At 52.4% G+C, this 25121-nt stretch overlaps 1 protein-coding gene across 3 annotated transcripts in view; it reads right to left on the minus strand.

Moving 5' to 3' along the window:
* Window positions 1-1152: 1152 nt before the first annotated feature.
* The window catches only part of slc5a5 (solute carrier family 5 member 5), a 57916-nt gene continuing 33947 nt past the window's right edge, over window positions 1153-25121 (minus strand). For all 3 annotated transcript variants that reach the window (XM_038777949.1, XM_038777948.1, XM_038777947.1), the window contains 7 exons: window positions 18100-18212; window positions 13262-13332; window positions 10274-10360; window positions 8049-8248; window positions 6635-6738; window positions 3465-3565; window positions 1153-1743 (listed from right to left, as the gene is read on the minus strand). In XM_038777949.1, coding sequence (XP_038633877.1) covers window positions 1540-1743; window positions 3465-3565; window positions 6635-6738; window positions 8049-8248; window positions 10274-10360; window positions 13262-13332; window positions 18100-18212 — 880 coding nt within the window. In that variant the 3' untranslated portion in view covers window positions 1153-1539. The remainder of the gene's footprint in view (window positions 1744-3464; window positions 3566-6634; window positions 6739-8048; window positions 8249-10273; window positions 10361-13261; window positions 13333-18099; window positions 18213-25121) is intronic.

Here is a 25121-nt window from a genome sequence, read left to right on the forward strand (position 1 = left end):
GGTGAGCATCTGTGTGGCGCTTGTACGCTCTCCCAGTGTCTGCGTGGGTTTCCTCCGGGTGCTCCGGTTTCCTCTCATAGTCCAAAAGATGTGCAGGTTAGGTGAGGTTACGGGGAGAGGGTAGGGAAGTAGGCCTGGCTGAGGCGCTCCTTTGGATGGTCAGTGCAGACCTGATGGGCTGAATGGCCTCCTTCTGCATTGTACAGATTCTATGGATTCTACGGATCCTCATCTCTCTGGAGCTGGCCGACCTCGCTGCCGGTGACTGCTCTCTCCTCGGGCAACCTCACCATTTCCAGGGGCCGTTCCCCATAGGTGGTGCCGGGATTCCACCTGGGCCCTTTCTCATTTAGTTTGGGCTATCTTCTCCTGCGGGGACATAAAGAGGGCAATGTGATACCCATGCTTGATGGGTCAGGTGGCATGTGGGGGCACCGCACCTGGACATGAAGGGGTTGTGCTGCTGGGTGCCAGGGGGTTCTGAGGAACAAACATGAAGGCCGGACGTGGGGAGGGTGTGAGGTGTCAGCCAGTCGATTGGGGGGTGGGGGTGGGGGTAGAAGTGGGTTTGGGAATATGAGGGGTAGCAGGTGGAACTGATGCCAGGGGAGAGGTGGTCATTGGTCTTCACCCTACATTGGACGGCAGTCCTCCTGGTCACGCTGCCCGCACTGACGGCCGCTGCCACCCAGGCGGCATTGCTAACCCTGCTGCTGGTTCTCTGACCGCCTCGGGGGAACAGGGTGCCCCGCCTCTCATCCGCAGCGTTGAGGGGCCTGCCCAGGTCGGCATTCTCAAAGCGAGGAGCAGGTCTACGTGCTGCCATGCTTGTGTGTTGACTGGGAGTGAGTGGTGAGTGAACAGTAATGATACGTATAGCCCAAGTATAGTAAAGCGTTAAAACAATGATGTTCATGTATATCAGCACTAGATGGCACCACTGAGTGATCTCATAAAAGGCTGCGTCTCTAGGCATGCTGGGAGAAGCTGATGGAGATTTCGATGTAGAAGGATAGTGTGAGGTTGAGTATAGTTTATAAATTAGAGAGATTATTAATTACTGTATCACAGATTCAGTACTATTATTTTATTATCTGTTACTCAGTATGAGTGTACGAACCAAATCAAGTTAAGCAGTGTAAAATAAATTAGTTTTGATTCAAACATCTAGTTTTATGTTCTTTGTCAACATTACATCTTTGGCTATCTTGGAGAACAAGTCAAGGAACATAACAGGAACGTTTAAAAGCAGCTCCCCCTTGTTAGCGGCTGAGGCGCGAGTCGGGCGACTCAGACAGCGAGGCAACCATGTCGAGTATCTTGCGGAAGTTCATTTTTGGCACTAAGTGCCGTTGCATACGGGCTGCGATTCCGCCAACGGGTTGTGATTCTGTCATTTGAGTACGCTGAATTGCGCCCTACGTTTACGAACGAGGAGTATGTGAAATGAATCTGTGATAGACAGCAGCGTTGGGAATCACGTTGATAGCCATGGGTTGGGTACAGTTCAGTTTGATCTCCTGTCAGGAGGATTTTAATTCAAACACAGGTTTCTGTCAGTGAAGACAAATAAGTTTCATCCAGGATTGCGGAGCTGTTTTCACCCGTGAGTGCGTCCCAATAAGTGGATTCTTCGGGCTGGACTAGTAACTCCTCGCGACCTGCTTCGACCTGAGCCAGGAGAATTGATGTTGTGGAGCTTCTGCTTTTCAGCATGGGCCGGTTGCTCTGCGAAACAGGAACCTGCGGATAAGGAAGCAGGAGGAGAGTGAGACGAGGATGGAGTGCCGTCTCCACAATAAAGGAGTGTGTCAGGAATGGCGAATTGAGGGACGGTGGGGTGAAGAAAGAAGGACTTGCATTTAGGTGACGCCATGGCCCCATCCCCGAACAACAAAATATTGTTTGGGATCTAGCCACTGCTGTAATGCAGGAAAAGGCACAGTAAGATCCCACAAACAGCAAAGTGATCACGGCTAGCTCACCTGTTCCAGATGTTGGTTGAGGGATAAATATTGACCAGGGTGCCCTTTGGAATTGTGCTCCTAAAATTAATATGCATTCCTAGCAGAGCTAAGGACCCTGGACCCGACAGCCAGTTTTACCGTACATTTATGGATGGTGAAGTGGTCTCCCGAAAATCGATCTTCGCCTCAAGATCCATGACTATTTCACCTCGTCGCCAGTTTCGTCTTTCCACTGTTGTGTTTTAAGGGGTTTTACTTTTACTTCACAGTAGAGACAGAAGCATAACCAGGTTCCCACAGGTTACTTAGCCAGTTACCAAGGTTTATCTACAGAGTGTTTCTTGCTCTTATTCTGAGATGGAAGAGAGGGAAGATCTCCCAAGTGTCTCTGACGATGTCCCATGTAATCATGTGACGCACTACACAGAGGGCATTGGTTACAATGCACGACACACATCTCATCCAAAAGGCAGCACATCTGACAGTGCGGCAGTCCCTCCACACTGCACTCAAGTCTCAGCCCAGATTTGTGACAGGCTTCTTGTTTGTATGCACCATGTTGGAATCAGCTGTGAGGCAGTGATTCGCACTCATGTCTCAGTGACTGACCCCAACTCGAGTACCGGAGCACAAAGGTTCTGGCCGATGCTCCAGTGCTGTGCTGAGGGACTGCTACACTGTTCAAAGTGCTGTCTTTCAGACGGGGCTTTAATCTGAGGTCCTGTCAGTGCTCTCGTGTGGATGTCAATGATCCGGTGGCATTATTTCATAGAAGGCGAGGGAATACTCTCCCTGTGTTTTGGCCAATAGTTACCTCTCAATCAACACCACGATAAATATATTGTTTTGTCACATTGCTGTTAGTGGGAGCTTGCTGTGCACAAATTGGCTGCTTTGTTTCCTATATTACAGCAGTGACTACCCTTCATAACTGCTCCATTGCCCCAACGCACTTTGGGGTGTCCGCTGTTCATGAAAGGCACTACAGAAAGTCAGCCGTTCTTGTTTTGGTGGGAGAGATTTCCATAGGGTCAGTAACGAGGTGATCGTCTACATTTTGTGTCGATTGCATCAGGTGAATTGAAGAATTTATGATCAGCAGATCCATTGAAGAGATAGACACCCCTCCCCGACACCCCTCCCTCACACCTTTCCCCTCTTCCCCACCCCTACACGATTCGCCTAAACCCTGTAACTACACCCACATAGACCCCTACCCCTAGACCCCCACCCCTACACCCCTACCCTAAACTCCCACAACGACACCCCTCCCCTACACCCTCGTCCCTACACCCTGCCCCTTTCCTACACCCTTCCCCTATAACCTGCCCTTACACCCATCCCATACACTCCATCCCTACCTGACACCCCACCACTACTCCCCTCCCCTACACCCCTCCCCTACACTCCTACCTCCTGAGGAGGTTGGTCAAGGAGACAGGGCCGATATTGTTGGCCCCCCTCTGTTACGGTCAATTTAATATTGTTCAAACTTACCTCTCTGCTTTTCAATTGCTCAGTCTCCTCAGAAACTGCCTCCATTTTTGAAAGATCCCACCAGAGTAGACCTTTGGCAATCTCTTCTCTCTTAGTTGGCCCTAAGAAAATTAGAAACAATCATCAAATATCCATACTCACCTTTCATCGCCCTTTCCTCTGGTCTGAGGGATTTGACTTAGTTAAAACACACGCACATACAAACACACACACACACATATATATATACACACAAACAAACGCATATGCACACATGCACATGCACACAGACGCATCATGCATACATGCACACATATGCATCACGCATATATGCACACATACATGTAAACACGCTTGCAAACATGCATATATGCACGCACACACACATGCATACATACATGTACATGCACACATACATGCACGCACACACACACAGGCATGCACAGGGGGGATGGGACAGGAAAATCAGGGGTGGTAGGAAGATGCGGAGTGGAAGGCGGGATGGGGGGGTGCACAGGGTGGGAACGCGGGGGGGCGGGGGGGGGGGGGGGGGGGGACACCGAGGGAAACCTGGAGAGAACTGGGAAAATGCAAGGAGCACCGGGGGGGGGGGGGGGGGAGTGGCCAGGCCTGACCAACAGGAACTGGGGGGGAACCTTCAGAGCCACATAAATGTGTAGTGAATGTGGGCTTTGTGCATACGAGCACTCGAGAGTCTCAGTCCAGGTTCACATACTCACAGCCGACGGTGTTGTGGGCCATGTGCTGGACAAGCCTGTGCTATAATATACCTGTGAAGCACAGTGCGATCAGGTACCACACAAAAGGCTACTTCATAAGATAAGAACCCATGGTGTTGGGGGTACTATATTAGCATCGCGAGTGGATTGGTTCACTGATAGAAGACAGAGAGTTGGGATAAGAAGGGCATTTTCAGGATGGCAAGTTATAACTAGAGGAATGCCACAGGGATCAGTGCTGAGGCCACAATTATTTACAATATATATTAACGATTTGGACGAGGGAAGTGAATGTACTATTGTCAACTTTGCGGATGACACAAAAATAGGCAGGAAGTCAAGTGGTGAAGATGACAAACACGGGTCTACAGGGGCACCTAGACAGGTTAGGTGAGTGGGCAAATACTTGGCAGTTGGAATACAATAGCCGGGATTCTCTGCTGTCCGGCGGGGCGGGCCGTACCGGCGCCAAACAGTGGCGTGAACCACTCCGGCATCAGGCCGCACGGAAGGTGCGGAATCCTCAGCACCTTCAAGGGCTAGGCCGGCGGGATTGGCGCCGCTCCAACCGGCGCTGAAGGGCCTCCGCCAGCCGGTGCGAGTTGGAGCATGGGCGGGAGCGCCAGCTTGTTCTGGCGTGATACCAGCGCATGCACAGGGGGGGTTCTTCTCCACGCTGGGCATTGCGGACCGTTACAGCGGCCGGAGCAGAGGGAAAGAGTGCCCCCACGGCACAGGCCCGCCCGGGGATCGGTGGGCCCCGATCGCGGGCCAGGCCACCATGCCCCCCCCCCCCCCCCCCCCGGGCCAGATCCCCCCCCAGGCCCCCCTGAGGACCCCGCAGGCCGCCCGCAGAGCCAGGTCCCGCCGGTAAGGACCTTGTTTGATTTACGGCGGTGGGGCTGGGCGAAAATGGGCGGCCACTCGGCCCAACACAGAGCAGAGAATCGACAGGGGGGCCACTGCCAACAGCCCCCGACCAGCGCAACACGATTCCCGCCCCCGCTGAAAAACCAGCTCCGAAGAATCCGGCAGCCGCCGACGGGATGGAGGGGCGCAATTCACGCTGCCCTCCGGCGATTCTCCGGCCCAGCGGGGGGGGGGGTTGGAGAATCCCGCGCCCAATGTAGGAAAATGTGAAGTTATGCACTTTGGTAGGAAGAATAAGGGAGCAGAATATTATCTAAATGGAGAAAGACAGCAGGAAACTGCAGCATGGAGGGATTTGGGAGTCTGTGCATAAACCATAAAAGTGAGCATGCAGTCCAGCAGTAATTGGAAATGCAAATGGGATGTTGGCCTTTACTTCAAAGAGCATAGAGTGTAAAATAGGGAAGTCTTGCTAAAACTATCCAAGGGACTACACCAGGAATACTGTGAACAGCTTTTTTCTCCATATCTAACGAAAGATATACTGATCTTGGAGACAGCTCAGAGAAGGTTCACTGGGTTGATCCCGGGTATGGAGGGAGTTTCTTATTAGGAGAGGTTGAGTAGGTTGGGCCTATTCTCATTGAAGTTCAGAAGAATGAGAGGTGATCTTATTGAGATAGATAGGGTACTCAGGGAACATGACAGGGTAGATGCTGAGATTGATTCCCCATGTGGGAGAGTCTAGAACCAGAGGGCATCATCTCAGAGTACGCAATCACCCATTTAAGATAGAAATAAGGGGAAGTTTCTCCTCTCAGAGGGTAATGAATCAATGGAATTCTTTACCACAGAGAGCTGTAGAGGTTGGGTCGTTAAGTATGTTCAAGGCTGAGATAGACAGATTTTTAATCAGTAACAGTTATGGAGATTAGGCGGGAAAGTGGAGTTGAGGATTATCATATCAGATCAATCATGGAGCTCGTTGAATGACAGAGCGACTCGATGGGCCGAATGGCCCACTACTGCTCCAAAGTCTTACGGTCTCATGTTCCATAACTTTCGTTAGTGCAAAGCTTCCTGGGAGAGAGGACACTTTGCTTTAAAACCAAATCCATAGCTAGCATAGTTGAATTAAACTCTTCTGATGACTTAAAATCTCTTTCAGGTAAGAATTTAAACTGACAATGAACTTGACAGGTTCACCTCGTTGGGGGATGAAGATAGCGGAACCAAACACTGGCAGCCTAACTTCCACCAAAGTCCATCCCTCTCAGGCCCAATATAGATTAATGCAAGACTTCCTTTTTCATATTTTGTTTGAAAGTTTGCTAAAGGTTTGGGCCAGAATTCTCTGACCGTTGGGATTCCTGTTCTCTGTAGTGTCGGGTGGCTTGAACGGGAAATCCCATTGACAAGCGGTGGGAGGTGCGAATTCCCCCGCCACGGAATGGCGCACCGCCAAGAAACACGCAGCTAGGAGGACCGGAGAATCCCACCGCCAGGATTCAGAAAATAATAAAACTGTTTTATGACCAAAACCTTCTGGTCAGAATCCAGCCTGAAGCTCGACACAGATACCTGTTAAATAACTGACTCCAATTCCAACCACCACAGTGGTTAACGTTCCCAGAATTCCATAGTAAAGGTAAGACAAGGCATAGAACTCATCAGCGATGCCGGGCCTGCAAAGGAAATGACAGGAGAACAGTCAGAGGTATCATGGGGCCAAACGTGCAGCCTCCTCCCCTCCGGCTGAACCCAGATTGTTTCTCTGGGCTGGGTATTATGTGCTCCCCCCCCCTTCCCCCCCACCCCACCCCTAGGTGTGTGAATAGATGGGGGCCAACACCCCACCACAATGCAGCCCGCCAACCATGTTTAAAGAAATTATCAAGGGTCCACTGACCTTATTATGGGCTAGTAATCCGAAGACCCAGGTTAATGCTCTGGGACAGGCTTAAAATCGCACCCGAGCAGAAGGTGATATTGAATTCAATACAAATCTGGAATGAAAAGCCTTTCGATGATCATGCAACCATTGTCGATTCGGGTAAAATCCCATCTGGGGTTCACTAATGTCCTTTAGGGAAGGAAATCTGCCGTCCTTACCCGGTCTGGCCTACATGTAACTCCAGATTCACAGCAATGTGGTTGACTCTTAAATGCCCCCTGAAGGGCTGAGCAAATCACTCAGTTGAAGGGCCATTAGGGACGGGCAATAAATGCTGGTCCAGCCAGTGACACCCATGAACAAATAAAAAAAATTGAGCTTGTTAACAAGCTAATTGCCTGAATAATACAATGACCACTTCACTATACGGTTAACGTGGGCAATCTGACAGGAGTTGGTCGGCCATTTCACAAAAAGCTTTAAAAAAGGACAGGAAGGAAGGAGGGGGTATTTTATCTTTGGGGGGGTGGCCTTTGTCATCAAGGGGTTGCCCCCTAAGGTAATAACCCCCCCTTTCATCCTATCCATCCGCTTGCCAAAATCCATAATTCCAAAACCCTGCCCTTGTTCCCTAAACTTCCCCGCCCAATATCTAAGATAACCTTGCCCTGGGATCCATTGAGCCTTCTTCTTGGGACTGCTTGCAGTACTGTCAGCGGCCACTAATGAGGTATTGGTGCTGTGGAGACTGGTGGAGCATTGAGGCTGGAGGTCCCACTGGCAGGCAATATATACTGCCCGCACCGCCAGGCAGGCAGGCGTGCAACTAGTTGGCTTCCTGATGACCTTTCCTCTGGTGGGATTGGGTCAGACATCTGCCACCCACCCCTGCCTGCCAGCCCCCTGTAATATCCAGCCCTGAGGTTTTGCAGCCAATTCTGGATCTTGACTGAAAACAATTCCAAGTCTGGATTGGCTCGAGGGCAGAGTGAGGAAGGTGAGTAAGATACAAAGATGGCGGCGTGTGACTGGGGACATGTGCTAATGTCAACGTTATAGAGAGTGTGTTGAACTTTGTTATGTAGCGGAGTTCATTCTCACCTTGAGCCAGAGGTCGATGCTCCCATCTCAGGAAGCCAAGCACTGCCATTGACTGTGGCGTTGGAATTGGACAAAGGCTGACAGCTGCCTGTGTTGAATGGCAGGATTCCCATTATCTCAGGGCTGGGCGGGTACAGAATGCCCCCAACAGACACCCAGAGAGAAATTACAAATCCAGCTGCTAAGCCTGAAAATACACCCTGGAAAAGAGATGGCATGGATCGGGATTAATTAATCCAAATGAAACCCTGGTTAATGAACTTCAAGAAACACTTAAATAACAGGAGGCCAGTGACTTACTTTAGAGAAATGAAAGATTGACAGGTCAGTTTGAAGGAAGGACGGGATTCTCCAACCTTTTCCACCAATGGGGTCTTTCACTCTCACCAAAGTCAATGGCGATTTACATTCCTCGCCTGTGTCACCACCAAGGAGCCCACAGCCGGGGCCTACTTAAGATCATAGAATCATCGTGCTCAAGGATGCCATTCGGCCCATCGAGTTTGCACCGACTCTCTGAAGGACACTCGGGGCGGGATTCTGCGGGAATCGGCGGGTCGGGCAACTCCGGCGCCGAGGAGTGACGTGAACAGCCCAACTCCGGCGCCGAGGAGTGACGTGAACCGCTCCGGCGTTGGGCTGCCCCAAAAGGTGTGGAATCCGCCGCACCTTCAGGGTCTAGGCCGGCGTCGGGGTGGTTTGCGCCACGCCGGCCGGCGGGGAAGGGGCTTGGCGGCACACCAACCGGCGCCAAAGGGCCTCCGCCGGCCGGCGCGAGATGGCGCATGCGCGGGAGCGCCAGCATGTGCTGGTGTCATCCCAGCGCATGCGCTGAGGGCGGGTTCATCAACGCGTCGGCCATAGCGGAGGACCACAACGGCCGACGCGGAAGAATAGAGTGCCCCCACGGCACAGGCCCGCCCGCAGATCAGTGGGCCCAGATCAAGGGCCAGGCCACCGTGGGGGCACCTCCCAGAGCCAGATCCCCCCCGTTCCCCCTCCCCACCCCCTCCCCCCGAGGACCCCAGAGGCCACCCGCGCAGCCAGGTCCCGCTGGTAAGTACCTACTCCAATTTACGATGGCGGGACTGGCCGAAAATGGGCGGCCACATGGCCCTTTGAGGACCGGAGAATCGCCGGTGGGGGGGGGGGGGGGGGGGGGGGGCGCGCTGCTTGCGGCCGCCGGCCGGCGCGGCGTGATTCCCGCCCCCACCAAATCCCCGGTGCTGGAGAATTCGTCGTCAGCCAGTGGGGGCGGGATTCACGCCGCCTCCCCCTGGCGATTCCCGGCGGGGGACTCAGAGAATCCCACCCCCAATCACCGTAATCCCTTAACGCCATCTAACCTGCATATTTTGGACACGAACGGACAATTTAGCATGGCCAATCTACCTAACCTGCACATCTTTGGAAACAAGAGCACACAGTGAAAACCCACGTACACACGGGGAGGACGTGCAAACTTCGCACAGACTGTGACTCAAGGCCGGGATTAACCCCTGGCACTGTGATGCAACAGCGCTGACCACTGTGCCACCATGCCACCCACCACACTTCGCTGGGATCAGAAGATAGCGTCAACGGGAGTGGCTGGAGAATTCTGCCCATAGAATTGACAGAAACAGGCCATTCAGCCCAACTCGTCCATGCTGGTGTTTGACATGAGTCTCCTCCCACCCTTCCTCACCTCACCGTATTTGCAAATTCTTCTATTCCTTTTCCTACCTCGTGTTTACTTAGCCTCCCCTTAATCCTTCACATCGTTGATTTTGTTGGGTCTTCAACCTGAGTAAAACTCAAGCTTGAAGCTGCTCCTGCCTTCAAGTCGACAGGATTTCAGTCCAGTTTAAAACTGTGCCTCAGAGAGTGATGGTCGCACGGGATGGGAGGGGTGAGGCCATGGGAGAGATTAGTAAAAGAGGATGATTTAAAATTGAGGGGCCTGTGAACAGGGAACCAAAGCGGGTCATCAAACACAAGGGAGAAGTGGACCTGGTGTGATTTGGGTGGCAGAGCTATGAATGAGCTCACGTCTTTGGAATGTGTGCAAGCTGGGTGGCCAACGTTATCTGGAAATATAATGGGACTCGCCCTCATATAGACTTGCTGCAAGAGCTCCCACCAAAGGAACCTCCGAGCAGCTCAAGAACCAGATCATGATTCTGGTGGGTGTCTGAGCCATCTAGAAAAAAACAACTTGGCGAATAGTTTTAAATTGGACTTACCGTGGTGTTAGCAGCAGGTATAAATATGCCGAGAATAAATGCTCCCAATAAAGGGTTACTGATGACACTCATCACTGTGAAGGAACCCTAGAGAAAAGTTTGAATACTTGATGTTAGACTTTGTATGGAGACCAATTGTTGGGTCATTTTGAGTTTGAATGCTGGTATGAAGTGAATACTGTCTGATCAAATTAGCTTGGGATACTCGTTAAACATCTCTCTCAATTTTTGTTTCCCCTGGAAGGTGAAATCGGTCACGGTGTTCATCGCTAATAACATTAATACCGCCAATTTACAGTATTACCCCAAGTCAAAATTGGCTCCCGCCAGGTGTGAACATTTTTAAGCACCCTTCTCACCGCCATTCCTCCTTTCTCCTTCACATTCCCTGCCCATCCCTCACCTCCAACCTAACCCCTTTCCAAATCACTCCATCCCCATGTGCAACCTGCATACACAGAGAGCTGACTGCGTCACCCAGGCATTCACCTCTGAGCCTGGACGGCAAGTGTGGGCAAGTCAACTGAAAATGAAAAAAAAATGAAAATCGCTTATTGTCACGAGTAGGCTTTAATGAAGTTACTGTGAAAAGCCCCTAGTCGCTGCATTCCGGCGCCTGTCCGGGGAGGCTGGTACGGGAATCAAACCGTGCTGCTGGCCTACTTGGTCTGCTTTAAAAGTCAGATTTAGCCCAGTGAGCTAAACCAGCCCCAATGAAAATCACTTATTGTCACAAGTAGGCTTCAAATGAAGTTACTGTGAAAAGCCCCTAGTCGCCACATTCCGGCGCCTGTCCGGGGAGGCTGGTACGGGAATTGAACCGTGCTGCTGGCCTACTTTGGTCTGCTTTCAAAGCCAGCGATTTAGCCCAGTGAGCTAAACAGCCGCTGTGGTGGTGTGGTGGTGGTGGTGGTGGTGGTGGGAGGGGGGGAGGGGGGGGGGGGGGGGGTGAAATCATGTTCTCTCTGGATTGGCATTGACTATTTTCTAAATGGGGAAGTACTTCGGAAATCAGAAGCACAAAGGAGATTGCGAGTCCTTGTTCATGATTCTCTTAAAGTTAACATGCAGGTTCAGTCGGCAGTTAGGAATGTCAACATTCATGTCAAGAGCGCTAAAATACAGCACCAGGGATGTACTGTATAAGGCTCTGGTCAGACCCCATATGGAGTATTGTGAGCAGTTTTGGGCCCTGTATCTAAGGAAGGATGTACTGGCCTTGGAAAGGGTCCAGAGGAGGTTCACAAGAATGATTGTCGTATGAGGAATGGTTGAGGACTCTGAGTCTGTACACAGAGTTTAGAAGGATTCGGGGGGATCTTATTGAAACTTACAGGATTCTGCGAGGCCTGGATAGAGTGGACGTGGAGAGGATGTTTCCACTTGTAGGAAAAACTAGAACCTGAGGACACAATCTCAGACTAAAGGGACGATCCTTTAAACAAAAGATGGGGAGGAATTTCTACAGCCAGAGGGTGGTGAATCTCTGGAACTCTTTGCCACAAAAGGCTGTGGAGGCCAAATCACCGTGTCCATAAGACAGAGATAGATAGGTTCTTGATTAATAATGGGATCAGGGGTTATGGGGAGAAGGCAGGAGAATGGGGATGAGAAAGATATCAGCCATGATTGATTGGCGGAGCAGACTCGATGGGCCGAGTGGTCTAATTCTGCTCCAATGTCATGGTCTTATGATCCTGGATCCCATCCATCCAGCTTGCGAGGGCTCAGGAATGGAAACATTGACTCGAACATCAGCACTCAATGACTCCAGAAAAATTAATCATCTTCAGCACAGGTCCCTGGATTGGGCCCTAGTGTCTTTCCAGTTCTGTATAACTCACTAGCACACTGGACCCTGCAGGCATGTGCTAAAGCATTGGGAACCAAAACAACATCAAATCACACCAGTGCTGGGAGAAACAGGGGGCTGGATTGTCCGCTCCCCGATATCAAAGTCACGTTCGATGACGGGGCGGAGAATCGGTTTTTGCGGCGAAATCGGGAGCTGGCTTTTCGATTATCCGTCCCTGAAAATCGGCGTACTCTAGGTGTACGCCACGCCGTGTATCCACCCCCTCAGGCCATTGCCTGAGACCCGCCCCGCGATGCTCTGTCCCCAATCAACCAAATTTCCGACGGCGTGGGACTCTCACGGTCCAGCTGTTCGGGAACCTCGCGAGGCGACTGCGGGCTCAGTCCGGGGCCGCCAGAGTCGGGGAGAGCCGATCGGCGGGCAGGGGGGCTTCATTCAGGGCTGGAGGCAATTTGATCAGGCTGTCCAGGGCGCGCGAGCGGCCAATGCGGGGCACTATTTCAACGGTCCAGGTCCGTGGGCAGAATCCACCATGGAGCACGGCGCCGTCGTTGCAGGCCGATCTGCAGCCGATCTGCGCATGCGCGGCCTCTGACCTGGAGGTGCTGGGGGCCCTAACAGCAGCTAGAGATGCGAGATCTATGATGGCTCCATGCTAGCCCCAAGCAAAACGGGAAATCTATGGCCTATTGACACGAGTTTTCCTGGCGTAAAAGACCTCCGTTTTCCCGACAGCGCGGGGACTTAGTCTCCAAAACAGAGAATGCAGCCCAGGGTTAACAGATGGCAATAATAATAATAATCACTTATTGTCACAAGTCGGCATCACAGTTACTGTGAAAAGCCCCTAGTCGCCACATTCCGGCACCTGTTCGGGGAGGCCGGAATGGGAATTGAACCGGCACTGCTGCCTTGTTCTGCATTACAAGCCAGCTGTTTAGTTCACTGTGCTAAACCAGCCCCCTGTGCCAAATCAACTCCCTGTGTGGGAGAGCTTGCAACATTTGAGTTTATATCGAGCACAGAGGCATTCGGAACTCCACACCTGACTCTCCCCCCCCCCCCCCCACCCCCAAATTGACAACCTCCCTCCCCCACCTCCAGCCAAATCTGAAGCTGTCCCATCTCCAATAATGGCGGCACATCCCTGACCCACATTGATGGCAACGTACCTGCAAGACCCCTCCTCCAAGCAGGGAGGCCAATGCGGCAAATATAACACAGGCGGTGCCATACAGCAGGGCTGCACAAAACACAGAGAAGGTGTTGACAACAATAATAACAACAAGTTGCATTTATTTAGCACCCTTAATGTCGTTGAAAAAATACCAAGCGGCTTTAGAGGAGCATTGCCCAATAAAATGTAACTTTAAGCCACAAAAGGAACTATTAAGACAGCTGAGCAAAAGCTTGGCCACAGGTGAAGACTGAAGGAGTGTCTCTCAGGAGGGGAAAGAGGTAAAGAGGCTGAGGAGGGAATTGTAGAGATTTGGACTTGGAAAGCTGATCAACACCATTGCGATTGGTGGAGTGATTAAAACTGGGGATGCTCAGGATTCTCGAATTGGAGAAGTGCATAGATCCTGGAGGGTTTTCAGGCTGGAGGAAGTTACAGAGATAGGGAGGGGCAGAACCAGAAGACAGGGTCCCACCTCATTAAATTAGACTGATTTTTTTTTTTCTTATTCCTTAATGGGCATCATTGGCAAGGAATTCATTTATTGCCCATCTCTAATTGCCCTTGAGAAGATGGTGATTCACCACATTCCTGAGTTGCTGCAGTCCATACGGTGTAGATACACCCACAGTGCTGCTGGGGAGGGAGTGAATCAGGTTGGCTGAAGACTGCCAGCTATGACCCTGGAGTCAGTGGAGACAAGATGGTTCACCTACTTGGCTCTTCTGGCTGAAGTGATTCAACCTTGACCTTTGCTCTGCCACCATTGAGAAGGGCCTTTGAACCTGGAGCCTGGTCCTTGCTTAAACTACTTTGTTGTTTCATCGTTGACTTTACCTAACTCACTGTAATCTTGTGAGACAGCTGAATGGGTGGAGGGAATGTGTGTCCAATGAGATAAAGCCATATCAAACCTTCAGGGTAAACGGTGCAAAGAACCGAGGATTTCAATCACACGTGACGTTGTAATATTCAACCGGGGCCAGTCACATGACACAGATATGGCTCCCAAAAGAAACTTAATCATCTCCTACACTCGCCCTGATGGCCTGTAATCCTGGTGTTAACTAATTATTTCTCCACTCTTACCGTGCAAGTTGCATGGAAGACAAGCGGGATTCTCCACCCATTCCCACCAGCGGGATTCTCCACCCATTCGCACCAGTGTGATTCCCCGCCCTTTCCCACCGGCGGGATTCTCCACCCATTCCCACCAGCGGGATTCTCCACCCATTCCCACCAGTGGGATTCCCCGCCCTTTCCCACCAGCGGGATTCCCCGCCCATTCATACCAGTGTGATTCTCCGCCCCTTCCCACCAGCGGGATTCTCCGCCCCTTCCCACCAGCGGGATTCACCGCCTGTTCGCACCCCGCCCTTTCCCACCAGCGGCATTTTCTGCCCATTCCCACCAGCGGGATTCTCCGCCCTTTCCCACCAGTGGGATTCTCCGCCCTTTCCCACCAGCGGGATTCTCCGCTCTTTCCCACCAGCGGGATTCCCCGCCCTTTCCCACCAGTGGGATTCTCTGCCCTTTCCCACCAGCGGGATTCTCCGCCCTTTCCCGCCAGCGGGATTCCCCACCCTTTCCCGCCAGCGGGATTCTCCGCCCTTTCCCACCAGCGGGATGCCCTGCCCGTTCCCACCAGCGGGATTCTCTGCTCGTTACCAACAGCGAGATTCCCTGCCCATTCCCATCAGCGGGATTCTCCCACCGTTGCCACCATTCCTCGCCTGTTCCCACCAGCCGGATTCCCTGCCCATTCCCACCAGCGGATTTTCTGCCCATTCCCACCATGGGGATTCTCCGCCCGTTCCCACCAGCGGGATTCTCCGCCCATTCCCACCAGCGGAATTCCCCACCTATTCCCACCAGCGGGATTCTCCGCCCATTCCCACCAGCGGGATTCCCCACCTATTCCCACCAGCCGGATTCCCTGCCCGTTCCCACCAGCGGGATTTTCCGCCCATTCGCACCAGCCGGATTTACTGCCCATTCCCACCAGCGGGATTCTCCGCCATTTCCCACCAGCAGGATTCTCCGCCCTTTCCCACCAGCGGGATTCTCCGCCCTTTCCCGCCAGCGGGATTCTCCGCCCTTTCCCACCAGCGGGATGCCCTGCCCGTTCCCACCAGCCGGATTCACCGCCTGTTTGCACCCCGCCCTTTCCCACCAGCCGGATTCCCTGCCCGTTCCCACCAGCGGAATTCCCCACTCATTCCCACCAGCGGGATTCTCTGCTCGTCACCAACAGCGAGATTCCCTGCCCATTCCCATCAGCGGGATTCTCCCACCGTTGCCACCATTCCTCGCCTGTTCCCACCAGCCGGATTCCCTGCCCATTCCCACCAGCGGGATTTTCTGCCCATTCCCACCAGCGGGATTCTCCGCCCATTCCCACCAGCCGGATTCCCTGCCCATTCCCACCAGCGGGATTCTCCGCCCGTTCCCACCAGCGGGATTCCCCACCTATTCCCACCAGCCGGATTTCCTGCCCATTCCCACCAGCGGGATTCCCCACCTATTCCCACCAGTGGGATTCCCCACCTATTCTCACCAGCGGGATTCTCCGCCATTTCCCACCAGCAGGATTCTCCGCCATTTCCCACCAGCGGGATTCTCCGCCATTTCCCACCAGCGGGATTCTCCACCTATTCCCACCAGCGGGATTCTCCGCCCATTCCCACCAGCGGGATTCCCCACCTATTCCCACCAGCGGGATTCTCCGCCCATTCGCACCAGCGGAATTCTGCACTCATTCCCACCAGCGGGATTCCCTGCCCGTTACCAACAGCGGGATTCTCCGCCCATTCCCACTAGCGGGATTCTCCTCCTGTTCGCATCAGGGGGATTCTCGGGTCCCGCTGCAGTGAATAGCGTTTCGGCCGAGCGCCAAATTCTCCCCTCTCGCTGGCAGCAGTGATGGAGCGATCCCAGATCGGAGAAACCGCCCAAGGAATTTACAGCACAATTGGTCCAAGTGACTTGCTGTGGGTGGGCCAGACAAGTTCTGAAAGTGAGGGTCTCAGCGCATGAGGGAAATGTCTGCTTTGAATATTGATGAGAATATTTGGAACCTTGGTTCTCTAATGCCATTTGTCTGCGCTGGAAAATGGGAAACATTTCCATTTCAGTCAGGTGTTGTCAGAACCAGTTTCATGCGGCACAGATGCGGCATGGTGTTAGATACAGAGTAAAGCTCCATCTACACTGTCCGCATCAAACACTCCCAGGACAGGTACAGCACGGGGTTAGATACAGAGTAAAGCTCCCTCTACACTGTCCCAATCAAACACTCCCAGGACAGGTACAGCACGGGGTTAGATACAGAGTAAAGCTCCCTCTACACTGTCCCCATCAAACACTCCCAGGACAGGTACAGCACGGGGTTAGATACAGAGTAAAGCTCCCTCTACACTGTCCCCATCAAACACTCCCAGGACAGGTACAGCACGGGGTTAGATACAGAGTAAAGCTCCCCCTGCACTGTCCCCATCAAACAGTCCCAGGACAGGTACAGCACAGGGTTAGATACAGAGTAAAGCTCCCTCTACACTGTCCCCATCAAACACTCCCAGGACAGGTACAGCACGGGGTTAGATAAAAAGTAAAGCTATCTCTAAACTGTCCCCATCAAATACTCCCAGGACAGGTACAGCGCGGGGTTAGATACAGAGTAAAGCTCTCTCTACACTGTCCCCATCAAACACTCCCAGGACAGGTACAGCACGGGGTTAGATACAGAGTAAAGCTCTCTCTACACTGTCCCCATCAAACACTCCCAGGACAGGTACAGCACGGGGTTAGATACAGAATGAAGCTCCCTCTACACTGTCCCCATCAAACACTCCCAGGACAGGTACAACACGGTGTTAGATACAGAGTGAAGCTCCCTCTACCCTGTCCCCATCAAACACTCCCAGGACAGGTACAGCACAGGGTTAGATACAGAATAAAGCTCCCTCTACACTGTCCCCATCAAACACTCCCAGGACAGGTACAGCACGGGGTTAAATACAGAGTAAAGCTCCCTCTACACTGTCCCCATCAAACACTCCCACGACAGGTACAGCATGGGGTTAGATACAGAGTAAAGCTCCCTCTACACTGTCTCCGTCAAACACTCCCAGAACAGGTACACACGGGGTTAGATACAGAGTAAAGCTCCCCCTACACTGTCCCCATCAAACACTCCCAGGACAGATACAGCACGGGGTTAGATACAGAGTAAAGCTCCCTCTGCACTGACCAGGTGTTCAAATTATGCCCCGAGGCAGAACAAGAGTTCAACCATTTAGGATTGGGTGTGGAAGAAAGTTCTTCATAGGTTTGTGAATCTTTGCAATTCTTTATTCCAGAGGTCTTTGCCGACTCAGTTATTAAATTTGATCAAATCTAAAAGAACTATGGGTCAGAGGGATGGTGTGGGTCAGTGGAGTTCAAGTCGATGAGTAAGAGTTAGAGGGATGGTGTGGGTCAGTGGAGTTCAGGTCGATGAGTAAGAGTTAGAGGGATGGTGTGGGTCAGTGGAGTTCAGGTCGATGAGTAAGAGTTAGAGGGATGGTGTGGGTCAGTGGAGTTCAGGTCGATGAGTCAGAGTTAGAGGGATGGTGTGGGTCAGTGGAGCTAAGGTAGATGATCAGCCATGACCATATTAATGGTCCATGGTCCACATGACCCATTCCCGTTCTTATTCATTGTGTTCTTCTGCTGCAGGCTGTAATACAGGGTGATGGAAAGTTGATCTGTCAAACCTAACAGTCATTGTTCTATATTGGTGTTATCCAGGATCCTGCAGATTGGAGACATGGAAATATACGGACAGATACTTGCACAATCCCTTTGATATTAGGATCAGCTTCTTCTCAGACTGCATTTTCATTCTGGGTTTGATGATGTCCTCCACAGTGACTGCAGCCATGGCATTGATACTGGTGGACACTGTGCTGGAAAAGAAACAGCATTTGAAGCTATGGTCCGCACACAGCATTGACCTGAATTGACTGATCGCTCTTAACCATTGGCTAGGATCTTTTGGGCTTTGAAACCGCATATAAGTAAAATAGGTTAATGTTCCAGTGCAAGAATGTGGGAATATTGGAGAAACTGACCTTCAGATGTGAAATGTGAACCTTTCTGCTTGTCAGGTGGATGCTAAATGTCAGATTGGGAAAGAAGAAGATGAAGAAGGCAACCTGGCCAACATTCATCCCTCAATCAGCAATGCTAGAATTGTCATTTACTGGCTGCCGAAAGCAACACATTTTGTGCTTCAACTAAAGCAGGATGTCATTAGGAGACATTAATATCTCACACCTTTCCCAATCTCAGAACGTCTCATAGAAATTTACAGATAGTGAATTACTTTTGAATTGCTGCCAATGTACGCAGAGCAAGATCCTGCAAACAGCAATGGAATGAATGACCAGTTAAGCTGTGATTGATAATGGTGGTTGAGGGAGACATTGTTGAGAATGGACACTGGGACACCTCCCTTTTATCTTTGTATAACATGTCACAGGATCTTTAACATACACCGGAACGGGCAAGTGTGAGCAGAAAGGGCAGGTGAGACCGGAACGGGCAGGTGTGACCAGAACGGCAGGTGTGACCGGAACGGGCAGGTGTGACAGGAACGGGCAGGTGTGACCATAACAGGCAGGTGTGAGCATAACAGGCAGGTGTGACCAGAACGGGCAGGTGTGACCGGAACGGGCAGGTGTGACCGGAACGGGCAGGTGTGACCAGAACAGGCAGGTGTGACCGGAACGGGCAGGTGAGACGGAACGGGCAGGTGAGACGGAATGGGCAGGCGTGACCGGAACGGGCAGAACGGGCAGGTGTGACCAGAACGGGCAGGTGTGACCGGAATAGGCAAGTGTGACTGGAATGGGCAGGTGTTTGCAGAATGAGCAGGTGTGACCGGAAAATAGACAGGTGTGACAAGAATGGGCAGGTGTGGCCAGAATGGGCAGGTGTGAGCAGAATGAGCAGGTGTGACCGGAAAATAGGCAGGTGTGACAGGAATGGGCAGGTGTGACCGGAATGGGCTGGTGTGACCAGAATGGGCAGGTGTGACCGGAATGGGCAGGTGTGACCAGAATGGGCAGGTGACACCAGAATGGGCAGGTGTGAGCAGAATGGACAGGTGTGAGCATAACAGGCAGGTGTGACCAGAAGGGGCAGGTGTGACCAGAATGGGCAGAACTGGCAGGTGTGACTGGAATGGGCAGAACGGGCAGGTGTGACTGGAATAGGCAGGTGTGAGCAGAATGGGCAGGTTTAACCTGAATGGGCAGGTGTGACCAGAATAGGCTGATGTGACCTTAACAGGCAGGTGTGACAGGAATGGGCAGGTGTGACCGGAATGGGCAGGTGTGACTGATATGGGCAGGTGTGACAGGAATGGGCAGGTGTGACCGGAATGGGCAGGTGTGACTGATATGGGCAGGTGTGACCGGAATAGGCAAGTGTGACATGAATGTGCAGGTGTGAGCAGAATGGGCAGATGTGAGAAGAATGAGCAGGTGTGTCCGGAAAATAGGCAGGTGTGACAGGAACGGGCAGGTGTGACCAGAATGGGCAGGTGTGACCGGAATGGACAGGTGTGACCGGAATGGGCAGGTGTGACAGGAACGGGCAGGTGTGACCAGAAGGGGCAGGTGTGACCGGAATGGACAGGTGTGACCGGAATGGGCAGGTGTGACCGGAATGGGCAGGTGTGACAGGAACGGGCAGGTGTGACCAGAATGGGCAGGTGTGACAGGAACGGGCAGGTGTGACCAGAATGGGCAGGTGTGACCAGAACGTGCTGGTGTGACCAGAATGGGCAGGTGTGAGCAGAATGGGAATGTGTGACCAGAATGGGCAGGTTTGACCTGAATGGGCAGGTGTGACCAAAAGGGGCAGGTGTGACCAGAACGTGCTGGTGTGACCAGAATGGGCAGGTGTGAGCGGAATGGGCAGGTGTGACCAGAACGTGCTGGTGTGACCAGAATGGGCAGGTGTGACCGGAATGGACAGGTGTGACCGGAATGGACAGGTGTGACCGGAATGGACAGGTGTGACCGGAATGGACAGGTGTGACCGGAATGGACAGGTGTGACCGGAATGGGCAGGTGTGACCGGAATGGACAGGTGTGACAGGAATGGGCAGGTGTGACCAGAATGGGCAGGTGTGACCAGAACGTGCTGGTGTGACCAGAATGGGCAGGTGTGACCAGAAGGGGCAGGTGTGACCAGAACGTGCTGGTGTGACCAGAATGGGCAGGTGTGACCGGAATGGGCAGGTGTGACCAGAATGGGCAGGTGTGACCAGAAGGGGCAGGTGAGACCAGAACGGGCAGGTGAGACCAGAACGGGCAGGCGTGACCGGAATGGGCAGAACGGGCAGGTGTGACTAGAATGGGCAGAACGGGCAGGTGTGACTGGAATAGGCAGGTGTGACCTTAACAGGCAGGTGTGATGAGAATGGGCAGGTGTGACTGAAATGGGCAGGTGTGACCAGAATGGGCAGGTGTGACTGGAATGGGTAGGTGTGAGCAGATTGGGCAGGTGTGACCAGAGCGGGCAGGTGTGACCGGAACGGGCAGGTGAAACCAGAATGGGCAGGTGTGACCAGAATAGGCAGATGTGACCTTAACAGGCAGGTGTGACTAGAATGGGCAGGTGTGACCAGAATGGGCAGGTGTGACCAGAATGGGCAGGTGTGACCAGAATGGGCAGGTGTGGCCAGAATGGGCAGGTGTGGCCAGAACATGCTGGTTTGACCAGTATGGGGTGGTGTGACCAGAATGGGCAGGTGTGACCAGAATGGGCAGGTGTGACCAGAATGGGCAGGTGTGGCCAGAATGGGCAGGTGTGGCCAGAACATGCTGGTTTGACCAGTATGGGCAGGTGTGACCAGAATGGGCAGGTGTGACCAGAACAGGCAGGCGTGGCCAGAACGTGCTGGTGTGACCAGAATGAGGAGGTGTGACCAGAATGGGCAGGTGTGACCAGAACGTGCTGGTGTGACCAGAACGGGCAGGTGTGACCGGAACGGGCAGGTGAGACCAGAATGGGCAGGTGTGACCAGAATGGGCAGGTGTGACCAGAACAGGCAGGTGTGACCAGAACGTGCAAGTGTGACCAGAACGGGCAGGTGTGACCAGAATGGGCAGGTGTGACCTGAACGTTGATGTGAGACGAGACTGGGCAGGTGAGACAAGAATGGGCAGGTGTGACCGGAACGGGCAGGTGTGACCGGAACGGGCAGGTGTGACCAGAACGGGTAGGTGTGACCAGAATGGGCAGGTGTGACCAGAATGGGCAGGTGTGACCAAAATGGGCAGGTGTGACCAGAACGGGCAGGTGTGACCAGAACAGGCAGGTGTGACCAGAATGGGCAGGTGTGACCAGAACGGGCAGGTGTGACCGGAATGGGCAGGTGTGACCAGAACAGGCAGGTGTGACCAGAACAGGCAGGTGTGACCAGAACGTGCTGGTGTGACCAGAACAGGCAGGTGTGACCAGAATGGGCAAGTGAGACCAGAACGGGCAGGTGTGACCAGAATGGGCAGGTGTGACCGGAATGGGCAGGTGTGACCAGAACAGGCAGGTGTGATCCGAACGGGCAGGTGTGACCAGAACGGGCAGGTGTGACCAGAACGGGCAGGTGTGACCAGAACGGGCAGGTGTGACCAGAACAGGCAGGTGTGACCAGAATGGGCAAGTGAGACCAGAACGGGCAGGTGTGACCAGAGCGGGCAGGTGTGACCGGAATGGGCAGGTGTGACCAGAACAGGCAGGTGTGACCAGAACGGGCAGGTGTGACCAGAACGGGCAGGTGTGACCAGAATGGGCAGGTGTGACCAGAGTGGGCAGGTGTGACTGGAATGGGCAGGTGTGACCAGAACGTTGAGGTGTGACCAGAACAGGCAGGTGTGACCAGAACAGGCAGGTGTGACCAGAATGGGCAGGTGTGACCAGAACAGGCAGGTGTGACCAGAATGGGCAGGTGTGACCAGAACGGGCAGGTGTGACCAGAGCGGGCAGGTGTGACCAGAACGGGCAGGTGTGACCAGAACGGGCAGGTGTGACCAGAATGGGCAGGTGTGACCAGAGCGGGCAGGTGTGACCGGAATGGGCAGGTGTGACCAGAACAGGCAGGTGTGACCAGAACGGGCAGGTGTGACCAGAACGGGCAGGTGTGACCAGAATGGGCAGGTGTGACCAGAGTGGGCAGGTGTGACTGGAATGGGCAGGTGTAACTGGAATGGGCAGGTGTGACCAGAACGTGCCGGTGTGACCAGAACGTTGAGGTGTGACCAGAATGGGCAGCTGTGACCAGAACAGGCAGGTGTGACCAGAATGGGCAGGTGTGACCAGAACGTTGAGGTGTGACCAGAACAGGCAGGTGTGACCAGAACAGGCAGGTGTGACCAGAATGGGCAGGTGTGACCAGAACAGGCAGGTGTGACCAGAATGGGCAGGTGTGACCAGAACAGGCAGGTGTGACCAGAATGGGCAGGTGTGACCAGAATGGGCAGGTGTGACCAGAACGGGCAGGTGTGGCTGTAGATAATGTACACCTCCAATGGTGTCATGCTATCTCAGTATGTCACTGCGCTGTCATCTTACATTCTGTGTTCAAACTGGGAGTGGGGCTTGAGCAGGACAATTGCTTTCTAATTCATCGTTGTGAGTGTTACCAACTCACTCCTCTTCCTTCAAAGACTTAATCACCATAGAGAAAAAGCAAAAAATGTGTAAATGCATTAGAAGCAGTTCAGAGAAGGTTGACCAGACTAATACCTGTAATGGGCAAGTTGTCTAATGAGGAAAGGTTCGAGGGGCTAGTCTTGTATCTGCTGGAGTTCAGAAGAGTGAGAGGCGACATGGAACATACAAGGTCCTGAGTGGTCTTGACAGGGTGGACATGAAGAGGATGGGCACGTTCTGATGGCCATGCCGGATAAAAGCCAGGAGATCCCTCTCCTGGGATCTACCCAACTTGCAACGCCTCATGAGATCTAACGTAATCTCGCGAGACGTTGCGATGTAAATCCCGCCCAGTATGGGCGGGATCACTTTTTAGCAAATCTGAATATTAGACTGAGACAGCTAGTCTCTCTTTAATATGTAGATTCCCGAGGCACCCAAGGCATGGGATTTAGCCTATTGCCTTGGAGACTTCAGGCAAGCACCATTTAGCACTGGTCCCTCCCAGGGGATTCTCCCAGATTGGAGGTTGCCAGGTGCATGCCCTTTGGGAAGGTGGTACCCTGGCACTGCCAGCCTGGCACTGCCAGCCTGGCACCTTGATGGTGCCACTGGGGACTCTCCCATAGTGCATTGAAGCTTGGGGGGGGGAAGGTCTGGGGTTGTGTCGGGGACCTTGGTGAGTGTGATGCCATTTCAAAATGGTGTCCTGATCTCACTATACTGTGGAATTCTGGCGAGTGGAGCTCCTCGGTGTAGAAAACGAGGCTCTGTGCGGCCTAGGCCGCATGTTTCCTGCTGAGGCTCCTTATTTTACACGAATGGTGTTGTATAACTACTTGGCGTTGCAAGGGCTGGGAAACACGCGCCTAAATGCGCTCACTATGGGACTTTGTTCCCATATAGTTGAATCGCACCCATTGTTTCCACTTGTGGAAGAATCTAGAACTAGGCGGTCACAGTTGAAAAATAAACAGTCTCCAATTTGAAATAAAAGTTGATTCACTCCAGAATGTCATGGGTTTTGGAGCTCTCTTCCTGAAGCACAGTCTTTATTTTACATAGCAGTGACGGGTAGATTCTTGGTAAACAAGGGGGTGAGAGGTTCTCGGGCTTAAACGGAATGCTGACTTGAGCTTAATTTTAGATCAGCCATGATCTTATGAAACGGCGAAGCAGGCTTGAAGAGCTGAATGGCCTACGCCTGCTTCGTACGTTTGTAAACCAGTGGGTCAATAAATCCCTTCCAAGTCTTTAATAATAATAATCATAATAATAATCTTTATTAGTGTCACAAGTCGGCTTACATCAACACTGCAATGAATTTACTGTGAAAAATCCCCTAATCGCCACACTCCGGCGCCTGTTCGTGTACACTGAGGGAGAATTCAGAATGTCCAATTTACTTAACAAGCTCATCTTTTGGGACTTGTGGGAGGAAACTGGAGCACCCGGAGGAAACCCACGCAGACATGGGGTTCTTTGAGTTCTTTGAGGAGGTAACAAGCAAGTTAGACAAAGGAGAACCCGCAGACGTGATATATTTAAATTTCCAGAAGGCCTTTGAGAAGATGCCGCATAGGAGACTGTTAAATAAGTTAAGAGCTCATGATGTTCGGGGTAAGGTCCTGGCATGGATAGAGGATTGGCTGACTGGGAGAGTGAGAATATAGGGGTCTTTTTCAAGATGGCAGCCGGTGACTAGTGGTGTGCCTCAGGGGTCAGTGCTGGGACCACAACTTTTCACGAAATACATTAATGATCTGGAAGAAGGTACTGAAAGCACTGTTGCTAAGTTTGCAGATGATACAAAGATCTGCAGAGGGACAGATAGCATTGAGGAAGCATGGGGGCTGCAGAAGGATTTGGACTAGCCAGGAGAGTGGGCAATGAAGTGGCAAATGAAATACAAAGTGGAAAAGTGTGAGGTTATGCACTTTGGAAGGAGGAATTTAGGTTTAGACTATTTTCTAAATAGGGAAATGCTTCGGAAATCAGAAGCACAAAGGGACTTGGGAGTCATTGTTCACGATTCTCTTAAGGTTAACGTGCAGGTTCAGTCGGCAGTTAAGAAGGCAAATGCAATGTTAGCATTCATGTCAAGAGGGCTAGAATACAAGATCAGGTATGTACTGCTGAGGCTGTATAAGGCT

The sequence above is a fragment of the Scyliorhinus canicula genome, chromosome 18 (genome assembly GCF_902713615.1).
Source record: "Scyliorhinus canicula chromosome 18, sScyCan1.1, whole genome shotgun sequence".
Taxonomy (NCBI): domain Eukaryota; kingdom Metazoa; phylum Chordata; class Chondrichthyes; order Carcharhiniformes; family Scyliorhinidae; genus Scyliorhinus; species Scyliorhinus canicula.